Source organism: Gasterosteus aculeatus, chromosome 14, assembly GCF_964276395.1.
Source record: "Gasterosteus aculeatus chromosome 14, fGasAcu3.hap1.1, whole genome shotgun sequence".
Lineage (NCBI taxonomy): Eukaryota > Metazoa > Chordata > Actinopteri > Perciformes > Gasterosteidae > Gasterosteus > Gasterosteus aculeatus.
Genome location: NC_135702.1, coordinates 15,371,148 through 15,390,292, shown reverse-complemented (window position 1 = coordinate 15,390,292; position 19,145 = coordinate 15,371,148). Strand labels below are relative to the sequence as shown.

General features: G+C 43.7%; 1 protein-coding gene across 1 annotated transcript; it reads left to right on the top strand.

The window, feature by feature from the left end:
* Window positions 1-3,922: 3,922 nt before the first annotated feature.
* On the top strand, window positions 3,923-15,599 carry LOC120831952 (thyrotropin receptor-like). The gene is made up of 11 exons (XM_040197907.2): window positions 3,923-4,116; window positions 4,208-4,279; window positions 5,453-5,527; window positions 8,327-8,401; window positions 8,547-8,621; window positions 8,718-8,795; window positions 10,070-10,138; window positions 10,371-10,448; window positions 10,650-10,838; window positions 12,767-13,853; window positions 13,925-15,599. The coding sequence occupies exons 1-11, from the start codon at window positions 3,956-3,958 to the stop codon at window positions 14,129-14,131; spliced, it is 2,166 nt and encodes a 721-aa protein (XP_040053841.2). The 5' UTR covers window positions 3,923-3,955; the 3' UTR covers window positions 14,132-15,599.
* The last annotated feature ends 3,546 nt before the right edge of the window (window positions 15,600-19,145 follow it).

The window sequence follows — 19,145 nt, the reverse complement described above, 5'->3', positions numbered from 1 at the left end:
CGCGTCAGGGGAACAAGTCATGGAACCAGGACTGGTCGAGTCGGGGGAACGAGTCGTGGAACCGGGTCGGGAGGTCGCTGCGGCTCAGCGGGAACGGGAGGTTGCTGCGCTCAGCGGGAACGGGGGACGCGGAAAGCCTCTGGGGTCGCCGACTGGAGGACGCGGGAAGCCTCTGGGGTTGCCGGCCCAACCCCTGCCAGAACCCCCCCCCCCCGGTCGTCAAAACATGCCTACCAAAATGCCATGTCAACGCCACCACCACCAGTTATATGCATTCCTTACAGGATTTTAAGGCTTCAATGATCTTTGATTTCTAGTATCGTCGGAGCAGATATAAGATGTGAAAGCAGAGGAAGACCACCGTCCCATTTTTTGAAGGGATGTAGCAGAGACACCTTGGTTAGCAACCAAAATAGCTGCCCCTATCCTAAAGGAGTGCCCAGAGTATATCTGAGGTGATAAATAGAGGAGTGAGAGGATAACCTCAAAATGATTGTTAAACGTTCTGGATATTGGAACGTTGCCTGGGATCAGAAATAGTGGAAAAATGGAGCCCGTAATCGGTCTCAACCTTAGGAACTTAACCATGGAAATAAGCATGCAAAATCCAGAGTCTACCCGAGCCACAATTACAGCGCAAGCACCTCCACATTTGGAGTGTTTAAGGCAAGTTATAATGACCAGTATGAAAGGTCAAATTGCCAAAGGCGATGTCTGTTTTAGAGTTGAAGGATTTAGTTGAGGTAGTAAATTCACCACACCTGAGAAAACCATAGAAAGCAAAGGAAAACACAGCTTCGAGCAATGCATCAACATAGGGGGAAAAAACACAGCTCTGCACATTCAGCATCCTGTGCAAAATAGGAAGTGTAATAGGCTTTCTGCCGTCTAGATTCTGAGGCCCCGATTTAGCAATGCCTTTTAGCAGTAGTTTGACGGCCGCATTAGAAAACAAAATGGTTGCAGCAGGATAGTAACATCCAACATTAAATTGAATGCCCGCCAGTAAACTGCGTATATATGGAGGTTTAAAATGCCGCACCTCCAAGCAATAACAAATAAAGGCACAAAAGTGCCTAAAAGTGAAACACTTATAACTTCAAAAGTATTTGGCTTTTCCTCACCAAATCTCTAGGATATGTTCACGTTGAGTCCCTGAGCATACCCTGCTTCTTTCAGAATATTTGAACTTTAGGGGCGCTGCAGTCGTTCTCTAAAATGTTGCTTGTTTTTTGCAATTTCCATCGTATTTTGGATTTACAAACAAACTGACTCCTCCGAGAGTTGATCCACTTCATTTTTGGAAAAATGGATCCTGACAACTGGATGGTCAAAAGTTATTCAAATCAAGAGTTTTCATGAAACTACCAGGGCGTGGCCTGACGTCCATTTTGGTCGATTTCGGTCGATTTTCTTGAAAACGTAAAATGTTATAACTCCAAGGAACATTTTTATTTCTGGCCAAAATTTCTAATTCATGATGCTATTGTACGCCTTAATGTATTCCCATGCAGTGATTTTCCAAAAATTATAGCGTCACCTCACTATTGGCTTAGCTAAATGCAAAAGTTTTACCCTTTAATGTGTATCTCCTAGCCATTTAATCTGATCAACCTCAAATCCTTGAATATAAGCATTAAGGCTTTGATGATAGTTCACAGTGAATATTGGGAGTTTTTGAAAAACCTTGTTGCCGTGACGACACTGTCTTCTCATGAAAGTTCGAGCAGATATTTCGGTGCCTTGGCAAACTCAAAAACTCTGTCAGTGTCCTAGGTGATGACATTAAAGAGCTGATGTGGAGTTTTGACTCAAAAATGCTCAATCGCCTGCATAGTGCCCCCTTGCAGTTTTCAACGAAGTAGCCCCAGCGCCCTGTTTGACCTACATGTATGACGATTTTTGGACATATGTAAAACCGCGAGTCTCTTGGGACCATGCTCTAAAAACAAACAGGAAGTCCGCTATAATTTTTTGGGCTCAATATTCCCTCTATTTTATGCACTTTCTAGACGCTGTACTTTGACGAACTCCTCTCTGGGACTTTGTCACAGCCATTTCAAATATGGACAAAACGGTCGCACGGTGATTAAGTTATTAAAAACTTTTTGTTTTTGTGTTACGCTGTTGACAACTGGTTATTCATATTCGAAATGAAGGTGTTTTTGAGGGACTAAATACATTACATTACAGGTCATTTAGCAGACGCTTTTATCCAAAGCGACTTACATTACACTTTAAACCCATGGCTTTTTACATTTTGCCCGGGGAGCAATTAGGGGTTAGGTGTCTTGCTCAGGGACACTTCGACTTGAGACGGGGCAGCCGGGACTCGAACCACCCTGGCGCACCCGCTTTACCCCCTGCGCCACGACGACCGAAATATGCTCCAATCTTTACTAAAATTGGAAAACACATTAACAGTTATAGATGTAGTTACTTCATATGATTTAGGCTCGATAGCGCTCCCTACACGTCTTCATAAAGCAGCCCCAGCAACTGCTGGGATCTAGGTGCACTCACCTGAAGGCATCAGCTTTGATCCAACTATACAGATATCTTTTCCCTATCAGCAGAGTAGGCTTGAGAAAAATTAATCAAGTTGGTCAAGTTGACTGTGACCAACATGTTAAAATATCAGGTGTTCCGCAGAGATACATTCAATGTGTTCACGTCCGCAACATAAATCTGCCAGACTTCACAAGTTAGTACTTCTTTGTGGAGCAGAAGTGCTGAGATTATCTCACGTTCTTTGCCGTGACTGAATGGAGGTGATCCTACATATTTATTTATGTAGAATGTAGTATACAACTATATAACACATTTATCACACATTTATCACACTCTAATCAAATCCTCTACCATACTTAATGGCAGTTTGCAGGAGTGTTTACAATATTCATAATCTTTAATGTGGGGTACTTGGAATGTGACGGTGTCTGTGCAAGCACTGACACATGGGTAACATACACGGTGGTTAGGCATGATGTTTAGACACAAATAATACCATTTCACAGTAAGTCTGAATACTTGCCGATCTTCCAAAAGCCGATGTCTGTCAGCTTGACTGGCCATTCACTGGATTACTGAGGCTACAGTAAAAGCCTCTCTTGCATTGTCCCCATCAAGTTGTGCATCTTGAAGAGAAATACAAACTGTAGACCAAAATAAATCTCTCCAGTCATTTTATATGCAAACAATTAAATATAATGCTCATTACGACAGTTATATGCTATAGAATTAGGGTGGGAATCTAAACTTCCAATCACAAACAATTATTTTAAATGAATGGTTGGACATAGCTACAAGTTCTAGGAGGAAATGCGCAGTTGCGTAATTGCACCGCTGCCATCAAGGTAAAAACCAGACTAACAACTTATTTAACTGGCTCATTAACATGAGTGCATGTCAGGCCGTTTCAGTTTGCACTGATGATCTCAACAGGGACAGGAGATGTCCTCCGTGACTTCACGTGCATCATACTGGAAAGGGAATTTAGATGTATGGACATTGGTAAAAGGACTTTACAATGTTCTGCACAGGCTGTATTGAAAGAAATTAAGCTATTAGCTGAGGTAGTCTAGGTGACACAATCAATGTAATGTTTGAGTGAAAAAAACAAGAAAATGATTACGATTTGCAATGCAAGAAATATGCTTTCAAAACAGTTTTTTGGGTTGCATAAGAAAGACACAAATCTACCTTCATATCTATATATTGTTTTATTCCTTAAAAGCCCATGGTGGATATATAACAAGACAAATTATGTGATGTTACTTTGCCGACATTATTTGTGTTACTGATTCATTAAAGAAGTTTTTTATTGTGAAGGTCATGACCAGAAGTACCAGTGTACACTTCTAATTTTGGCAAAAATCCAAGATAGCCCAGTCGCCCTCTTCCTAAACCTTGCTCACAACTTGGGAGTCTCCACTTCTGAATAACCACTTTTATAATGAAGCCTGATCTGAATCTATTCTTTCTCTTTTTCAGTACTTTAGAGGTTACTCTCCTGGAATATTGTCCAATTCATTGCAAATGTGACTGGGACATCTACAGTGTGTCATGTGTTGGAGCTGAAGCCATGCCTGTATTCCATTCCAGCACACAGGAGGTGTAAGTAACCACATCCTTGAACTCTTAATTTTAGCTTGTGACTTTTTGTTAAAGACTAAAAAATCACAGTACGGTTTCATATCTCTTTCAGTTGGCTTGTGGGTACCAAACTTTCTTCTCTTCCTCCAAATGCATTCGCCAACTTGGCCAACATTGTTCACATGTAAGATTCTCTTTTTTCCCATACACCTTTCTTTCAAGCCAGCTAAATGCACCAGAATAAAACTATAACCTCAATAAATATTGATACTAGCAGAGAAAACAGACAAAAACCTACACTGCACACTATGTTAATCTACACAATTTGCCCAAATTTAGTTTTAAGCCTTGCTTTCTGTCATTTATTATGTTAAAATGACTAGCTGCGTCTTAATGTTTCTCCATGCACGGTACACTCATTCATACCAAGTTAATTCTAGTGGATTGGGTATGAAATGAATAACAAAAGTGATTTCCTCTTCCTTTGTTCTGTTCCCCACTTTTTGGTCCCACTTAGGGTAACATTCTAGTGCTTTTGGAATTCCTTCAGAACTTCTGTTAGAATTCAGCACTAGTCTATTTGGGATTTATTACAGTTTATTCTGTAGGACGTTGATATGTGCTCAGATTTCTTACTATAGGAAAAGTCAAAGAATAACCTAGTTTCCAGTTTGATCTGAGACGATAAGAAACATTGTACAGAGACCATGAATGTCTTATATATATTTTGTGCAAATCCATTCCATTAGATATTATATAGGTATATCCATTAGATGTTGAGACATGAATATTTGGGATTACATTAAAGATATAGTTAGTTTCTACTTCATACTTTTGTAAGTATGAACCGTTCGTCTTTAATGTATACATCCATCTGTAGATAGAAACATGAGGCATCATAATTCTACTCTTCTCACGAATAATGTACTCACAAATAATATACAATTGAGCTAATAATTACTCCACTGTAACAATGGGCAACATTAGTTCTCTTTATTCAATGTTCAATTGGCCTCATGCAAGATGACTGTGAATTGTATCGCCTAATCATCAGTTGATTCCAACACCAAATTTCATATGCCATTATAAACTCCAAATGAATTCAGATTATCCTTAAATCATTTTTTTAAGAGGCAGAATTTGTTTTCGACTTTAAAAGTATGCCTGGATCATTAGTAAAAGTTGTTCCCTTGAACGCAAACCAGTGTACCAGTGCCAGCTCACACAAAGGACCGCAAAAAAAAAAAAATTGTTTGTACAATATGTTCATGCATCAGAATCAATTACAGCATATCATGTCAACCGCTACATATCAGATTGTATTTTTGTTTGTATTTTCTGTTTTTTGTTTTTTTAGATACATCTCTGACGATGATACTATACAACATCTTGAGAGGCATTCTTTCCACAACCTGTCCAGGGTCACTCACATGTATGTAGCCCTTGAGTAGTTTTAACTTTACTCTGGTCAAAGTGAAGCGTCCCAAGAATGCCACAATGAATACATATATGGATGAATTTACAAAGAATGGATTGTGGTTGTACATGTCATAAATATTATGCATGACTTCCAATTGCTACGTTCTCACTTCTCAAGGTCAGATTTCACAAAGCGAATAATATTACAGCATTACATTATTAAAACTGAGTAATACCATCCATCCATCTTCAACTGCTTATCCGGGGTCGGGTCGCGGGGGCAACAGCTCCAGCAGGGAACCCCAAACTTCCCTTTCCCGGGCCACATCTACCAGCTCTGACCGGGGGCTCTCAAAGTGTTCCCAGGCCAGTGCAGAGATATAATCTCTCCACCTAGTTCTGGGTCTTCCCCGGGTCCTCTTCCCAGCTGGCCTCGGGGGGCATCCTCACCAGATGCCAAAACTACCTCAAATGGCTACTTTTGACACAAAGGAGCAGCGGCTCTACTCCGAGCTCCTCACGAATGGCTGAGCTTCTCACCCTATCTCTAAGGGAGATGCCAGCCGCATTTAGAATTAAACCTGTGACACAATCGTGTATAAAATGTGAATGGTTCTAAGAACTTTCTGAAACCATTCTACATGGACTCAGGACAGTGAGGGTAAATTTGGCATTGACTTTGAAAACGATCAAAAAGATCACAGGAAAAAGGAAGCCAAAACTACACAAGGGTATTGGCACTGTAAAAAAAGTCCACGGGAAAATGAAATGCTGGCATTACATTGTTTTTTTTATCTGATGATCATATATGCTGCTCAGTACTCTTATAATATAAATAATTGACATCTGCATTAAATATGCTGTAACTGATAAGCTGTAAGCCATATGGACCCCTCATATCTCTCCCTGAGTTTTTTTCTTATATTCTCCACATTAAAGGTTGTCTTTTATGGGGCGCCGTTTGTAAAATGTCGCACGTTCTAAAATCCTGCGCAGTTTTGCTACATTTACATTATCATCGAAAAAGCACGACAATATTCACATCTCACTTTTTCAAACATTTAGAGAGAAATTCATGTACATTCATGCAATAACTTTTCCAAGAATAATGTTTGGCAGTAACAAAGTTGTTAAATAATATAAAAGTTAAATCTAAATCTAAATCAAAGTGACGACAAAGTGACGAATGAAAAATGACAGTTAAAGTGACATGTGCAGTATGAGGGAGAGTGACCGGTGGATGTTATAGTCAGTCAGTCGGGTTCTGTTGATGAGCCCGACTGCCGACGGGAAGAAACTGTTCGTATGGCGGGAGGTCTTAGTCTTGATGGACCTCAGCCTCCTGCCAGATGGAAGGGGCACAAACAGGTTTTGTCCGGGGTGAGAGGGGTCGGCTATGATCTTTTTAGCTCGCTTCAGAGACCTGGAAGCGAACAAGTCCTGCAGGGACGCAGGGACGCAGACGGGGAAGTCACACAGGGTGATGGGGGCGGGTGGGGCTCTGTTCCTCCTGAAATCCACAACCATCTCCACTGTCTTTAGAGCGTTGAGCTCCAGGTTGTTCTGGCTGCACCACGACACCAGATGGTCAAACTCCCACCTGTAGGCGGACTCATCCCCACCAGAGATCAGTCCAATGAGGGTGGTGTCATCCGCAAACTTCAGGAGCTTGACGGACTGGTGACTGGAGGTGCAGCTGTTGGTGTACAGGGAGAAGAGCAGAGGGGAAAGAACGCAGCCTTGGGGGGAACCGGTGCTGATGGTCCGAGAGGCTGAGACATGTTTCCCCAGCTTCACATGCTGCTTCCTGTCAGACAGGAAGTCTGTGATCCACTTGCAGGTGGAGTCGGGCACGTGCGGCTGGGAGAGTTTGTCCTGCAGCAGAGACGGGATGAAAAGCAGAGCTGAAATACACAAACAGGATCCTGGCGTAGGTTCCTGGGGAGTCCAGATGCTGGAGGATGTAGTGGAGGGCCATGTTGACAGCATTGTCCACAGACCTGTTGGCTCTGTAGACGAACTGCAGGGGGTCCAGGAGGGGGTCGGTGAGGGACTTCAGGTGGGTCAGGACTAGCCGTTCAAAAGACTTCATGACTACAGAGGTCAGGGCGACGGGCCTGTAGTCATTGAGTCCTGTGATCCTGGGCTTCTTGGGAAGAGGGATGATGGTGGAGGCCTTGAAGCAGGCTGGTACGTGGCATGTCTCCAGGGAGGTGTTGAAGATGTCAGTGAACACCGGAGACAGCTGGTCAGCACAATGCTTCAGGGTGTGAGGGGAAACGGACTCCGGGCCGGCTGCCTTACGGGGATTTTGTCCATCAGGCTTCTTGGTCAGAGCAATGAGCAAAGGACAGGTTCTCGTGTCCTGCCTGCTCCCCAACCCCAAAAACCTCCACTATGGTAACAGTGTTGACACCGTTATCTGGCAGGACAATCTGGGGAAGACCCAGGACTGACTATATCTTCACACTGGCCTGGGAACACCTTGAGATCCCCCCAGTCAGAGCTGGTAGAAGTGGACCAAGAATGGGAAGTTTGGAGTCCCATGCTGGAACTGTTACCCACGCAACCCAAACTGGAACTGCCGTTTTATGCAGTTCAGCATTGGCTTAATTTTTCAAGGATTGCAGCATGATGCCAATACAGCTTCTTTTAAGAGTTTCAATGGTAATGCTTTCATGTGGTTTTCAAAGGCAAATTGTATTCTTAATGCGAATAAGATTTTAGCCTCATGGCTACACTCACACACATATATCGATATTTTGAATTAAGAAGTGTCTTTGTGTGCATCCGTATTTTATGTGTTCAACAGACAACTAACTGGTATCAAAACACTGTCATACATCGACCAAGAGGCATTTAAAAATCTTCCTAATTTAAACTACCTGTAAGTACAAATATACTTTTCCTATTTGTAATCATGTTACATCATAGCATTCCATTATTTTCACTTAGTAGATTGTACATTGTAGAATACCTTTGTTCCCAATTAACCATTAACTGGCTGTTGACTGAGATTTATTTCAATACAGTGGGATCACCAACACAGGTCTCACCTCCTTTCCCGGACTACAATATATTCAGTCCACCAAAGATGATTTTATTTTGTATGTACTGTTTAACTGTGCCTAACTGCAATATCAATTGTTTGCTAAAGTGTATGAATTTCTATAAAATATTTCATGTTTATGCCTTTCTGACAGGGAGATAGTGGAGAATGTCTTCTTACAATCTATACCTGCTAATTCTTTCAATGGAATATCTAAGAATGCTTTGACCATGTAAGTATGATCTACAGTTTAAAAATGACTATGTCACGAACCACAGGAATTAAAATTTCAATTCTGTAATTTAGCAAATTTTCTCAACATTCAGTCATCTGTCAGCGTTACAGATCTGATCTCTTGACCCTGTGGGTCTTGTCTGTGCATGTGAACTGTGCGTAGCTACAATTCCTATGACTATACAATTGCTGTTTGGGGGCCGTTTGAGGTTGGCATTGAATTCTCGTAGACTTTTCATGCTTTACATCCGTCAGCAAAGATTGAAACGGTAAACGATTGATGGCCATCTTAGAATGAGCAAACATGTAACGAAGACTGGATTGAACAAAGGAAAGGTTACATTGTATGGTTGTGAAAGTTGTGGAAGCTCTTCCAAGCATGGACAACGACGTAAGACGCATAGATGCATGGAGGGACGTATTGAAGCGCTGTGTGGCTGCACCGCGTGGCTGAGCCACGGTGCTGAAGCTTCAAATAGCATGACGGCCACGAATGGTGCCACTGGAAGGCATGAAGGTTTGGATCCTGAAGCCAGGGGTTGTCCCGAGCAGTTGGCTTGGCTGGGAGAGGGTGGTGGGATGTGCCATTAACCTCGGCTACAGCTTGCGTTAAGTTGTTGCGTTGTAGCTGTGAGCTGGCATCCCAGTGCTGGTAGCTCCAACTAGCATGGGTGGTAGAGCTCAATAATTAGTCGACAAAATTGACAATGTCAATTGTGAAAAAAACAACAACATGGATTTATATTGTCAACTTCTCATAACATAAAAACGGTTAGTTACTATGTTTTGAGGTCAAAAAAGAAAATATTTATTTCTCGTGAGGCTCGTGGAGAGAGGGTCGTGAGTGGGCGGCCGTGCAGGATACTGAGCAAAGGCTGCGTAAGCGTGCTGGCGAGGCGAGTTGTGTCGCGTCACGTCGCGTCACGTCGCGTCGACGAGAGATAATGATCCGACAAGGAGGCCTGAGAGACAGCAGGCTATAACTCGTGCTAGATTGCTGATTGGCCACAGGTGAGGCTAGTGAGAGAGCGCCCATCCCGCCCAGCCTGAAAACACAGGAGCGCCAGCCAGCACCCAGGATAAAAATATACAAAATTAGAAATCATAATCACCACACTTCCGTCAGTCTAACTTTGAACGTGCACATACAGACAGCTGAGCACATGCCTTTGTGCCTATTTTCCTTTAAACTTATTACATAATGTTATTAGGTACAGTTATTAAGATAACATTTTTTACAGGATATTTGCTTTTTCACCCCTTATTTTTTAGAATGCTGAATAGCAATGGTGTGAAAGAGATCCAGCAATATGCCTTCAATGGGAGCAGACTGGAGGAACTGTATGTCATTTTGAGGTTTAAAGTTCCACACACGGGATATTACTCACCAATATTTAAATGTATTTTTTAATGTGTGTTTGAGTTTTAACAACCGAGCTGTCTGACATTTTGAACTACTAGTGTGTTAAAGAAGATCATTTGCAAAAACATATGTAGAAGTTTGTACCTGATTGTACAAAAAAGAAATAAGGGGGCCACATCGCTTTGCACCTAATATTTCTCTATTCTTCAGGTATCTTCACAGGAATGTGGATCTGGAACGAATAGATGAGTTTGCATTTCATGGCGTGATTCATGGTCCAACCCACTTGTGAGTGAATGTAGAGGATTTGCTAGAAGAATTGGGGTTGTTTTTGGACAAAATAGCAAATAACCAAATTTGTGTTTTCAAATAATATTCTAACACCAAATAAAATCTATTTATTTGGAACTGCTGTCCATGCTGAGGTTGAATACATGAACTCCCCCACCTTGTGTCCAAATGAATAATCTGAACGTTTTGTCTTTTCAGAGACCTTTCGGAAACCAAAGTTAGCTCTCTTCCTTCAATGGGTATGGAGACCATTGAAAAGCTCCAAGCTAAAAACACTTGGGACCTCAAAGAACTGCCCCCCTTAAAGGCCTTTCTCCATTTGCAAAGTGCTGAATTGACATTCCCAAGCCATTGTTGTGGTCTCAAAATGTTGAAAAGATGGAGAGGGTAAGTAAGAGAATTGAAAGTGTTCCACTGTAATTCTTTCTGCCCAGCATTTGTGCTTTATATACCAAACTGCTATCAGGCCCACAGTAGTAGTCGTCTATGTATTTAGATACTCACACAAAATGTTCATTGCTGGGCACTTTATTAACAAACATCTACCTAGAGCGTGCCAGCAGCCTCTCCAGGAAACCATCGAAAAAATGCTTAATGCTTAATTCTTTTAGCTATTTTATTAATTCAATTCAATTCCTTTTGTATAGCCCAAAAATGTCAAATTACAAATTGGGGGCTTTACAGTCTGTACACATGCAACATCCCGTGTCCCAAAACCCTCACATCAGCAAAATTAATTAAATTATAATTATTGTTTCATTGCGCATTAGCGCCGTTTGACAACATAACATACTAGTATTTGGAAAATGCGTTGCTCACAAGCTCTGAATACACATACAAGCTATGTCTCATTTCGTCCGCTGCGGTCAAGGCTGAGTCCTTCAATTAGATGAACCAAGCGATCTCTGAAGTTGGACGAGGGGACTTTTTCTCAGCTGCTTCCGTTGTCTTGTAAAACTGAAAGCCGTATAACCCAAAATACTTCTAAAATGGAGATAGAGATAGTAATCTTCTTCTTATCCAATTTAATTTAGGAAGATAGGCATCACCTCCGAAGTATGATATATTTTGTAACAATTCACCCCTTGGTTTACCTTAATGTGAAAAAAGCACAACACTAAATTAGAAGGGGTGGACCGGTTTGTAATATCACTTAAAACGCCATGGTGCTGTTAAAGATTTTAACCAGACATATGAACGGCACAGGGAAAAAAAAGCACACAAAACCAAACAGTCAATTGCAATGCTGGATTGTATTCCTAAATTAAATGCAATGCAACAAAACAAAAAATGATGAATCGCCCCAGTCTAAACAAGTCCAGCGACAACTTAATTAATTCCCCTCCCTAAAGTTGGCGAGCAAAGCTCGGCGACAGGCAGGAAGCGTGATGAGAAAGACTGGCCCATGGCGATGATGGCGCATGAAGTATAGAGGGTTGGCGGTTCAAACCCTGAATGCTCTATGTCCCATGTCGAAGTGTCCCTGCGCAAGACACACAACCCCTAACTGCTCCCTGGTTGCCCTTATGGCTGCTCACTACTCCCACTGTGTTACAAATCTGAAACCATGGATTAAAAATACAATCTAAGTCGCTTTGGATAAAAGTGTCAGCTAAATGACATGTAATAATAATAATGTAATAAAGACGCCGCGTCCCCTGCCCCACGCTACTCAGCGCAGTCGTCTCACAAGCTGGGCCCAGTGTCCCAGCTTCCAGTGTAGTCCTTCTAATCCACCCCCAAGAAAAGCCTCTGAGTGTTGACTGCTTTGCCAGTCTGCCCACCTGTCAAACGTCAGGATCCCGACCAAAACAAAAAAGCCTCCCTTTCACCCGTTTTCTCCCTTACTGATATCTTAAGAGGGAGACATCTTTACAATTTCAGGCTGAGAGAAGAACAATTTCCGTCATTTTAAATTAAATTTAAACGTGCTGCGTATATATATAAAATGACATACAAACAGACAAACACTGTATATAGTCACTATGATTTTGAAATTTCCTTATCATACTTGCATTCCTGCTTGCTTCCTCCCTTCTTATTCTGTCAGACCCGTACCTTGTTTATTGTATTAATAGGTGTAAATGTAATGTACATTAAAAAAGTAGTAATTTCCCAGGGAGTTGCTGCTGGTGTCCTTTGACAGTTAATTTACATTTACATTTATTTAACAAGTTTGGGCAGAATGTTTTGTTTTGTTTTCTTCCACCCAGTTTTTTATTTTTTATTTTATCTACCAATTTTGTAGTGCAATATTTCTACAGCACCTCAAAAAAGTAGTGCATTCTCTGATTAATATGCTGTATCTGTTGAAGGAACTCTGAAGCGGTTATTTGCAACCTGACCGGGAATGCTTTGGGAAAGCTGCGGGAATCCTCTGTAGCTTTTTCTCAGAGGTATCTGGGCAACAAAATCTACCATCACCTGAACGACAGCTTTGGTCTCCCAAGTGCTAAGAGCAGAAACCACACACACACCAACACCCCCATTTGCCCAACTGAACAGTGTCAAAATGAGGGTTTGTTTTACGTGGAGTTACCTACAGAGCATCCCAATGAAGGTTTTGACTTTGAAATGTGTGATGAAGTTCACACAGAAAGCCATGGACTCTTGTGCACACCGTTGCCAGATGCTCTGAACCCCTGTGAGGATGTGCTGAGTCAAGGCTTCCTGAGGGTTTTGGTCTGGGTCGTCAGTCCGTTGGCCATTTTAGCCAATTTCCTGGTGTTGTTCATCCTCCTGACCAGCCAACAGAAGATGTCGGTTACCCGTTTCCTGATGGGTCACCTTGCATTTGCAGACTTTTGTATGGGCATATACTTACTGCTTGTTGCATCGGTCGACCTCTACACACGGTCCCATTATTACCACTATGCAATTGCCTGGCAAACAGAAGGTGGCTGCAATCTAGCAGGGACAATATCAGTGTTTGCCAGCGAGCTGTCTGTGTACACATTAACTTTAATCAGTCTTCAGCGCTGGCATGCCATCTTCTACGCAATGAGGGCAGACCGGAAAATTAGGTTACGACATGCAGCCGTGTTGATGCTTGTCGGCTGGCTGCTGTGTGCTCTCCTAGCAATGCTTCCATTGGTTGGTGTAAGCAGTTACCAGAAAGTTAGCATCTGCTTACCCATGGACACTGAGACCACTGCTGCTCGGGTCTACGTGGTCTCTGTGCTAATGGTGAACGTTATCGCTTTTATGGTGGTATGTTTATGTTACATCCACATCTACTACATGGTGCACAATCCCCAGCACCAGTCCAGCAGTTCCGATACCAGCATGGCCAAACGGATGGCTGTTTTAATTTTCACCAACTTCCTGTGTCTTGCTCCCATTTGCTTCTATGGCTTGTCTGCTGCTTTCCAGCAACCATTGATGACTATCACAGATTCCAAGGTAGGACTCTCAAGCTTCAGTCCAATTCCATTTCTGTTTAAAATAGAATGACAGATGTTTTTCCTCCATAGGTGCTGCTGGTGCTTTTCTATCCTCTAAACTCTTGTGCACACCCATTTTTTTATGCTATCCTGACAAAGGCATTCCACAGAGACATCCTGATGCTGCTTAACCGAATGGGGCTATGCCAGCGGCAAGCACACCTCTATCGAAGCCAACTTGTCTGTATGCTGCCCTACAGCCCCGCCCCGCTATCCCAAAATGTTAAAGTACAGTAATTGCCAGCCTACAAGATATCCTAAAGTTGCTTTTAATTTATTGGAATGCATTTAAGCATTCTATTTCTTCTGTATATATATATTTTTAGCTTCAGAAACCATTCAGCTATTAAAAAATGTAACTCTTCCGGGAGAGGCCAGCTTTCTACCATTCATGCTTGAATTGATATAAATCAATATTCATAAACTTTAACACTGTTTTCCAATGGAGTTTTTTTCAAACCCTCTTTAACTTCTTCAACTTTCAAGTCATTCTTCTTCCTCAATCTTTACAGCCACAGCTTTACAGCTTTACAGCCACAGGAACAATTTAAACTTTAAAATGTTGACAAAGGCCTAAACTATATATTTCTTTTATCTTTCTTTTTCTATATATATATTCAACGTTTTTCAATATCACTGATTACGTTTTTGAGGAGATGACAATGTGGAATCCAACAGACTTACACATTGGGCCCCATGGGTCCCTATGGGTTGCCCCATAGGGGCAAATGTGGTGACAAATTTCCCCATAGGGACAAATCTGGTGACAAATTTCTCAAAGAAAGCAGAAGGCACACGTTTTTGAAACTGCCAATAGTCTTATTTCTTACCGCAGAGACATATCAAAGATATCTTTGGTTTGGCAGAGTGTTGGGTCTCGGAAAATATCCTTATTTTTTGTATTGGATTTATAGTTTTACAGCTAGGCGCACTTGTTTGACTTGTGAATTTGTGAATGTAAGTAGTGCACACCTAGTGGTAGAAAGAAATGTTTAGTCTAGAATCGTAGTTTGCGGGATGTTAGATATTAGTTATTACATTAGCATGTTAGATGAAATGACTGCAATATAATCAAACTCAATTTATAGTCATGTAAATCACTGTACACATTAACATTCTGTCACAATGTAATGTTAAAACATGGGGACGGATGCTAATGTCTGTCCTTTATGGATTTCTCCCAATTTTCTCCCAAAAATATTTTTTCTCCTGTCATTTAGTAGATAAGCAACTGAATGCAAGTCAGCCGAGTGAGGCAAATGTCTTGAGTGTTGGACCACGTGAACTGTGTTAAACCTTATGATGAGGTGTGATGAACTGTGATCATTTATGATGTGTTCTCATTAAAGTGTACCAGTTATAAGATGAAGACCAACTATGCATACTATGTTATATTCACTCATTGAGGCATAAAGTCAATCGTAAGTACATTGAATGCATTGGAATGTGAGAGAAAGATAGGACAGGGGGGTTTCAGGTTACAGCATCAGATTCACACCTCAATGTGAAGAGAACAGACCAAGAAGACACGTTTGAAGGAGAAGCCAATGACATTCAAATGCACCCAAAAAGACACACCCCAGGAGTTTTCCAAGGACTGACGCGGGTCAGAGAATTTTCTACTATTCGCATTGTATTTCACTTTGTAATTGTATTCCTTATCACTTTGTTTAGTTATTAAATACTTTTTCATTTTTAAATTTGGGCAAGTTCTCACTTTTGATTCATCATTTCCACCCAAGACGAGAAAAGAAGGAGTGAGATCTCCCCCGATCAATGCGAGAACACAGCAGCTGTGCTGGAACCGCAGCAACAACCCACAGACTCACGCGACCCCGCTGGCTAGCATTGTAGTAACTAGCATTGCGCTAGCTTTGGTTAAACAGGACCTAACAGCTGTCAAATAGCTACAGCCAAAGAAAATCTCTCATGTCTTAAGTTAGCTAGCTAGCCTATGTGGCCAGCCTTCCCTAGCCTAGGTGGCACTGCACCGACATAAACAAATTACTTGTTGAATGTTAGTCAAGCTTTCCCTCCTCTCTGTCCGTCTGTCTCTCTCAGAGATTTTGAGAGGGCCCCAGTGTTTTTGAACTGTCAGATTTGTTATGCTCTTTTAGAACCCTTTCCTTATAATAGTATAAAAAGTAATTCCAGAGGCGACGGGCAACTAGCTTTGCTGAGTGATTTTTGCAACGGAATGCGTGCGAGAGTTTGGAAAAACTGTAAAAACTAAAACATCCACGCTCTCTTTGTTAGTCTGCTCAGCAGTCCAAATCCTACTAGTTCCATTGGTTCAGAGGTGATAATGCTTTGAAGTGGAACACAGACGTTAGAACTTCTCCCTGGCGAGAGAAAGTCTGCACGCCTGCTCCTGATGACCTGATGCGTCTTGGAGGCCACGGAGGACTTTGAGCTTTAGGGAGTCTGGAACAACAATCCGGTTAATTGTCATGTTCATTTGTCTCTTTTTTTACCTTATACAACACGCCATCCTTTATGGAGAGCTTGAACTCGATGGCGATGTTCAGGAGCGATGAACTCGGGGCGATGGTGGCGCATGGAGTGGAAAGGGTGTGGTTGGTGGTCGGAATCCTGGTTGCTCCATGTTCCATGTCAAAGTGTCACTGTGCAAGACCCAAACCCTAATTGCTCCCTGGGCAAAAGTGTTAAAACACCGTGGGTTAAAAATGCAATGCAATACAATGTAAGTTGCTTTGGATAAAAGCGTCAGCTAAATGACATGATATGAACTGGAGAATCGCTGGTCCTGTGCCTCTCATTTGACTGACACCTCCAGAGTCATGTACATCCAACACAGCCGAGACATCCTGTGAAGAGAGGGACCCCTGTGGAGGAGGTGTGGTAACTGCAGCTCCCTCCTCAGACTAGTCAACAACAACAACTGGCAGTTAGTAGTACATCGGAATGCATCATGTACTGTCCCATCCATCATTCCATTTACATGGTTCAATAACGATACATACGGTTCAGGTTCAGTTCCCTCTCTGGGAACCGTCACCTTATCGTGGTGGAGAGGTTTGTGTGTCCCTATGAACCTGAGGGCTGTGTTGTCTGACTCAACGATTGTCGGGAGCCTCGTGCTCCTGGTAGGGTTACCCTTGGCAAAGTGGTCTCAGGCGAGGGGCCAGACTAAGAATGGTTGAAGACTCCCATGAAAAAACGGAAGAGGGAAGGAGTTATCCGGCCCGGAGGAAGCCCGGGGCCCCCATTTGGAGCCAGGCCCAGATGGAAGGGCCCGACAGCGAGCGTCTGGTGGCCGGGTTTACCGCGGAGCCCGGCCGGGCACAGCCCGAAGGAGTGACGCGGCAGCCCAACACTCTACTCCCCATGGGCTCACCACCTGTGGAGGAAACCGATGGGGTCGGGTGCGCTGCTACAAGGGTGGCAGTGACAGTGGGGGGTCTAGACGGAACAGACCTGGGCAGCAGATGCTGGCTCTGGGGACGTGGAACGTAACCTCTCTGGGGGGGAAGGAGCCGGAGCTTGTGCGGGAGGTGGAGCGTTATCAGTTGGATCTGGTGGGGCTTACCTCTACGCACAGCCTTGGCTCTGGAACCACACTCCTGGATAGGGGGTGGACTCTATTCTACTCCGGAGTGGCCCATGGTGTGAGGCGCCAGGCGGGTGTGGGGATACTCATAAGTCCCCGGCTGAGTGCTGCTACATTGGAGTTTACCCCGGTGGACAAAAGGGTCGCCTCCCTACGCCTTCGGGTGGTGGGGGGGGAAAACTCTGACTGTTGTCTGTGCATATGCACCAAACAGCAGCTCAGAGTATTCGGCCTTTTTGGAGACCCTGAATGGAGTCCTGCATGGGGCTCCAGTAGGGGACTCCATAGTCCTACTGGGAGACTTCAATGCGCACGTGGGCGACGATGGAGATAACTGGAGAGGCGTGATTGGGAGGAATGGTCTCCCTGATCTGAACCCGAACGGGTGTTTGTTACTGGACTTCTGTGCCAGTCATGGATTGTCCATAACAAACACCATGTTCGAACATAAGGATGTTCATAAGTGTACGTGGTACCAGAGCACCCTAGGCCAAAGATCAATGATCAATTTTGTAATCGTATCGTCTGATCTGAGGCCGCATGTTCTGAACACTCGGGTAAAGAGGGGGCAGAGCTGTCAACTGATCACCATCTGGTTGTGAGCTGGGTCAGAGGATGGGGGAAGACTCGGGACAGACCCGGTAAACCCAAGCGTGTAGTGAGGGTGAACTGGGAACGTCTGGAGGAGGCCCCGGTCCAAAAGATTTTCAACTCACATCTCCGACGGAGCTTCTCTCACATTCCTGTGGAGGTAGGGGACATTGAACCAGAGTGGTCTATGTTCAAAACCTCCATTGCTGAAGCCGCGGCGGTGAGTTGTGGCCTCAAGGTCTTAGGTGCATCAAGGGGTGGTAACCCTCGAACCCCGTGGTGGACACTGGTGGTCAGGGAAGCCGTCCGACTGAAGAAGGAGGCCTTCCGGGTTATGATATCCTGTGGGACTCCAGAGGCAGTTGCAGTGTACCGACAGGCTCGAAGGGCAGCAGCCTCTGCCGTGATGGAGGCAAAGCAGCGAGTATGGGCGGAGTTCGGGGAAACTATGGAGAAGGACTTTCGGTCGGCACCAAAGTGTTTTTGGAAGACCATCCGGCACCTCAGGAGGGGGAAACGGGGAACCATCCAAGCTGTGTACAGTAAGGATGGGACCCTGTTGACCGCGACTGAGGAGGTTATCGGGCGGTGGAAGGAACACTTTGAGGAACTCCTGAACCCAGCTACTACGCCCTCGTTGGTAGAGGCGGAGCTGGAGGCGGAGGAGGGATCATCGTCAATTGGCCTGGTGGAGGTCACTGAGGTAGTCAAACAACTCCGCAGTGGCAAAGCCCCGGGGATTGATGAGATCCGTCCAGATATGCTAAAAGCAATGGGTGTTGGGGGGTTGTCTTGGATGACACGCCTCTTCAACATTGCGTGGAAGTCTGGGACAGTGCCAAAAGAGTGGCAGATCGAGGTGGTGGTACCCCTCTTCAAAAAGGGGGACCAGAGAGTGTGTGCCAATTACAGGGGTATCACACTACTCAGCCTCCCGGGTAAAGTCTACTCTAAGGTGCTGGAAAGGAGGGTTCGGCCGAGAGTCGAACCAAGGATTGAAGAGGAACAATGCGGTTTTCGTCCTGGTCGTGGAACAACGGACCAGCTCTTCACTCTTTCCAGGATCATAGAGGGGGCTTGGGAGTATGC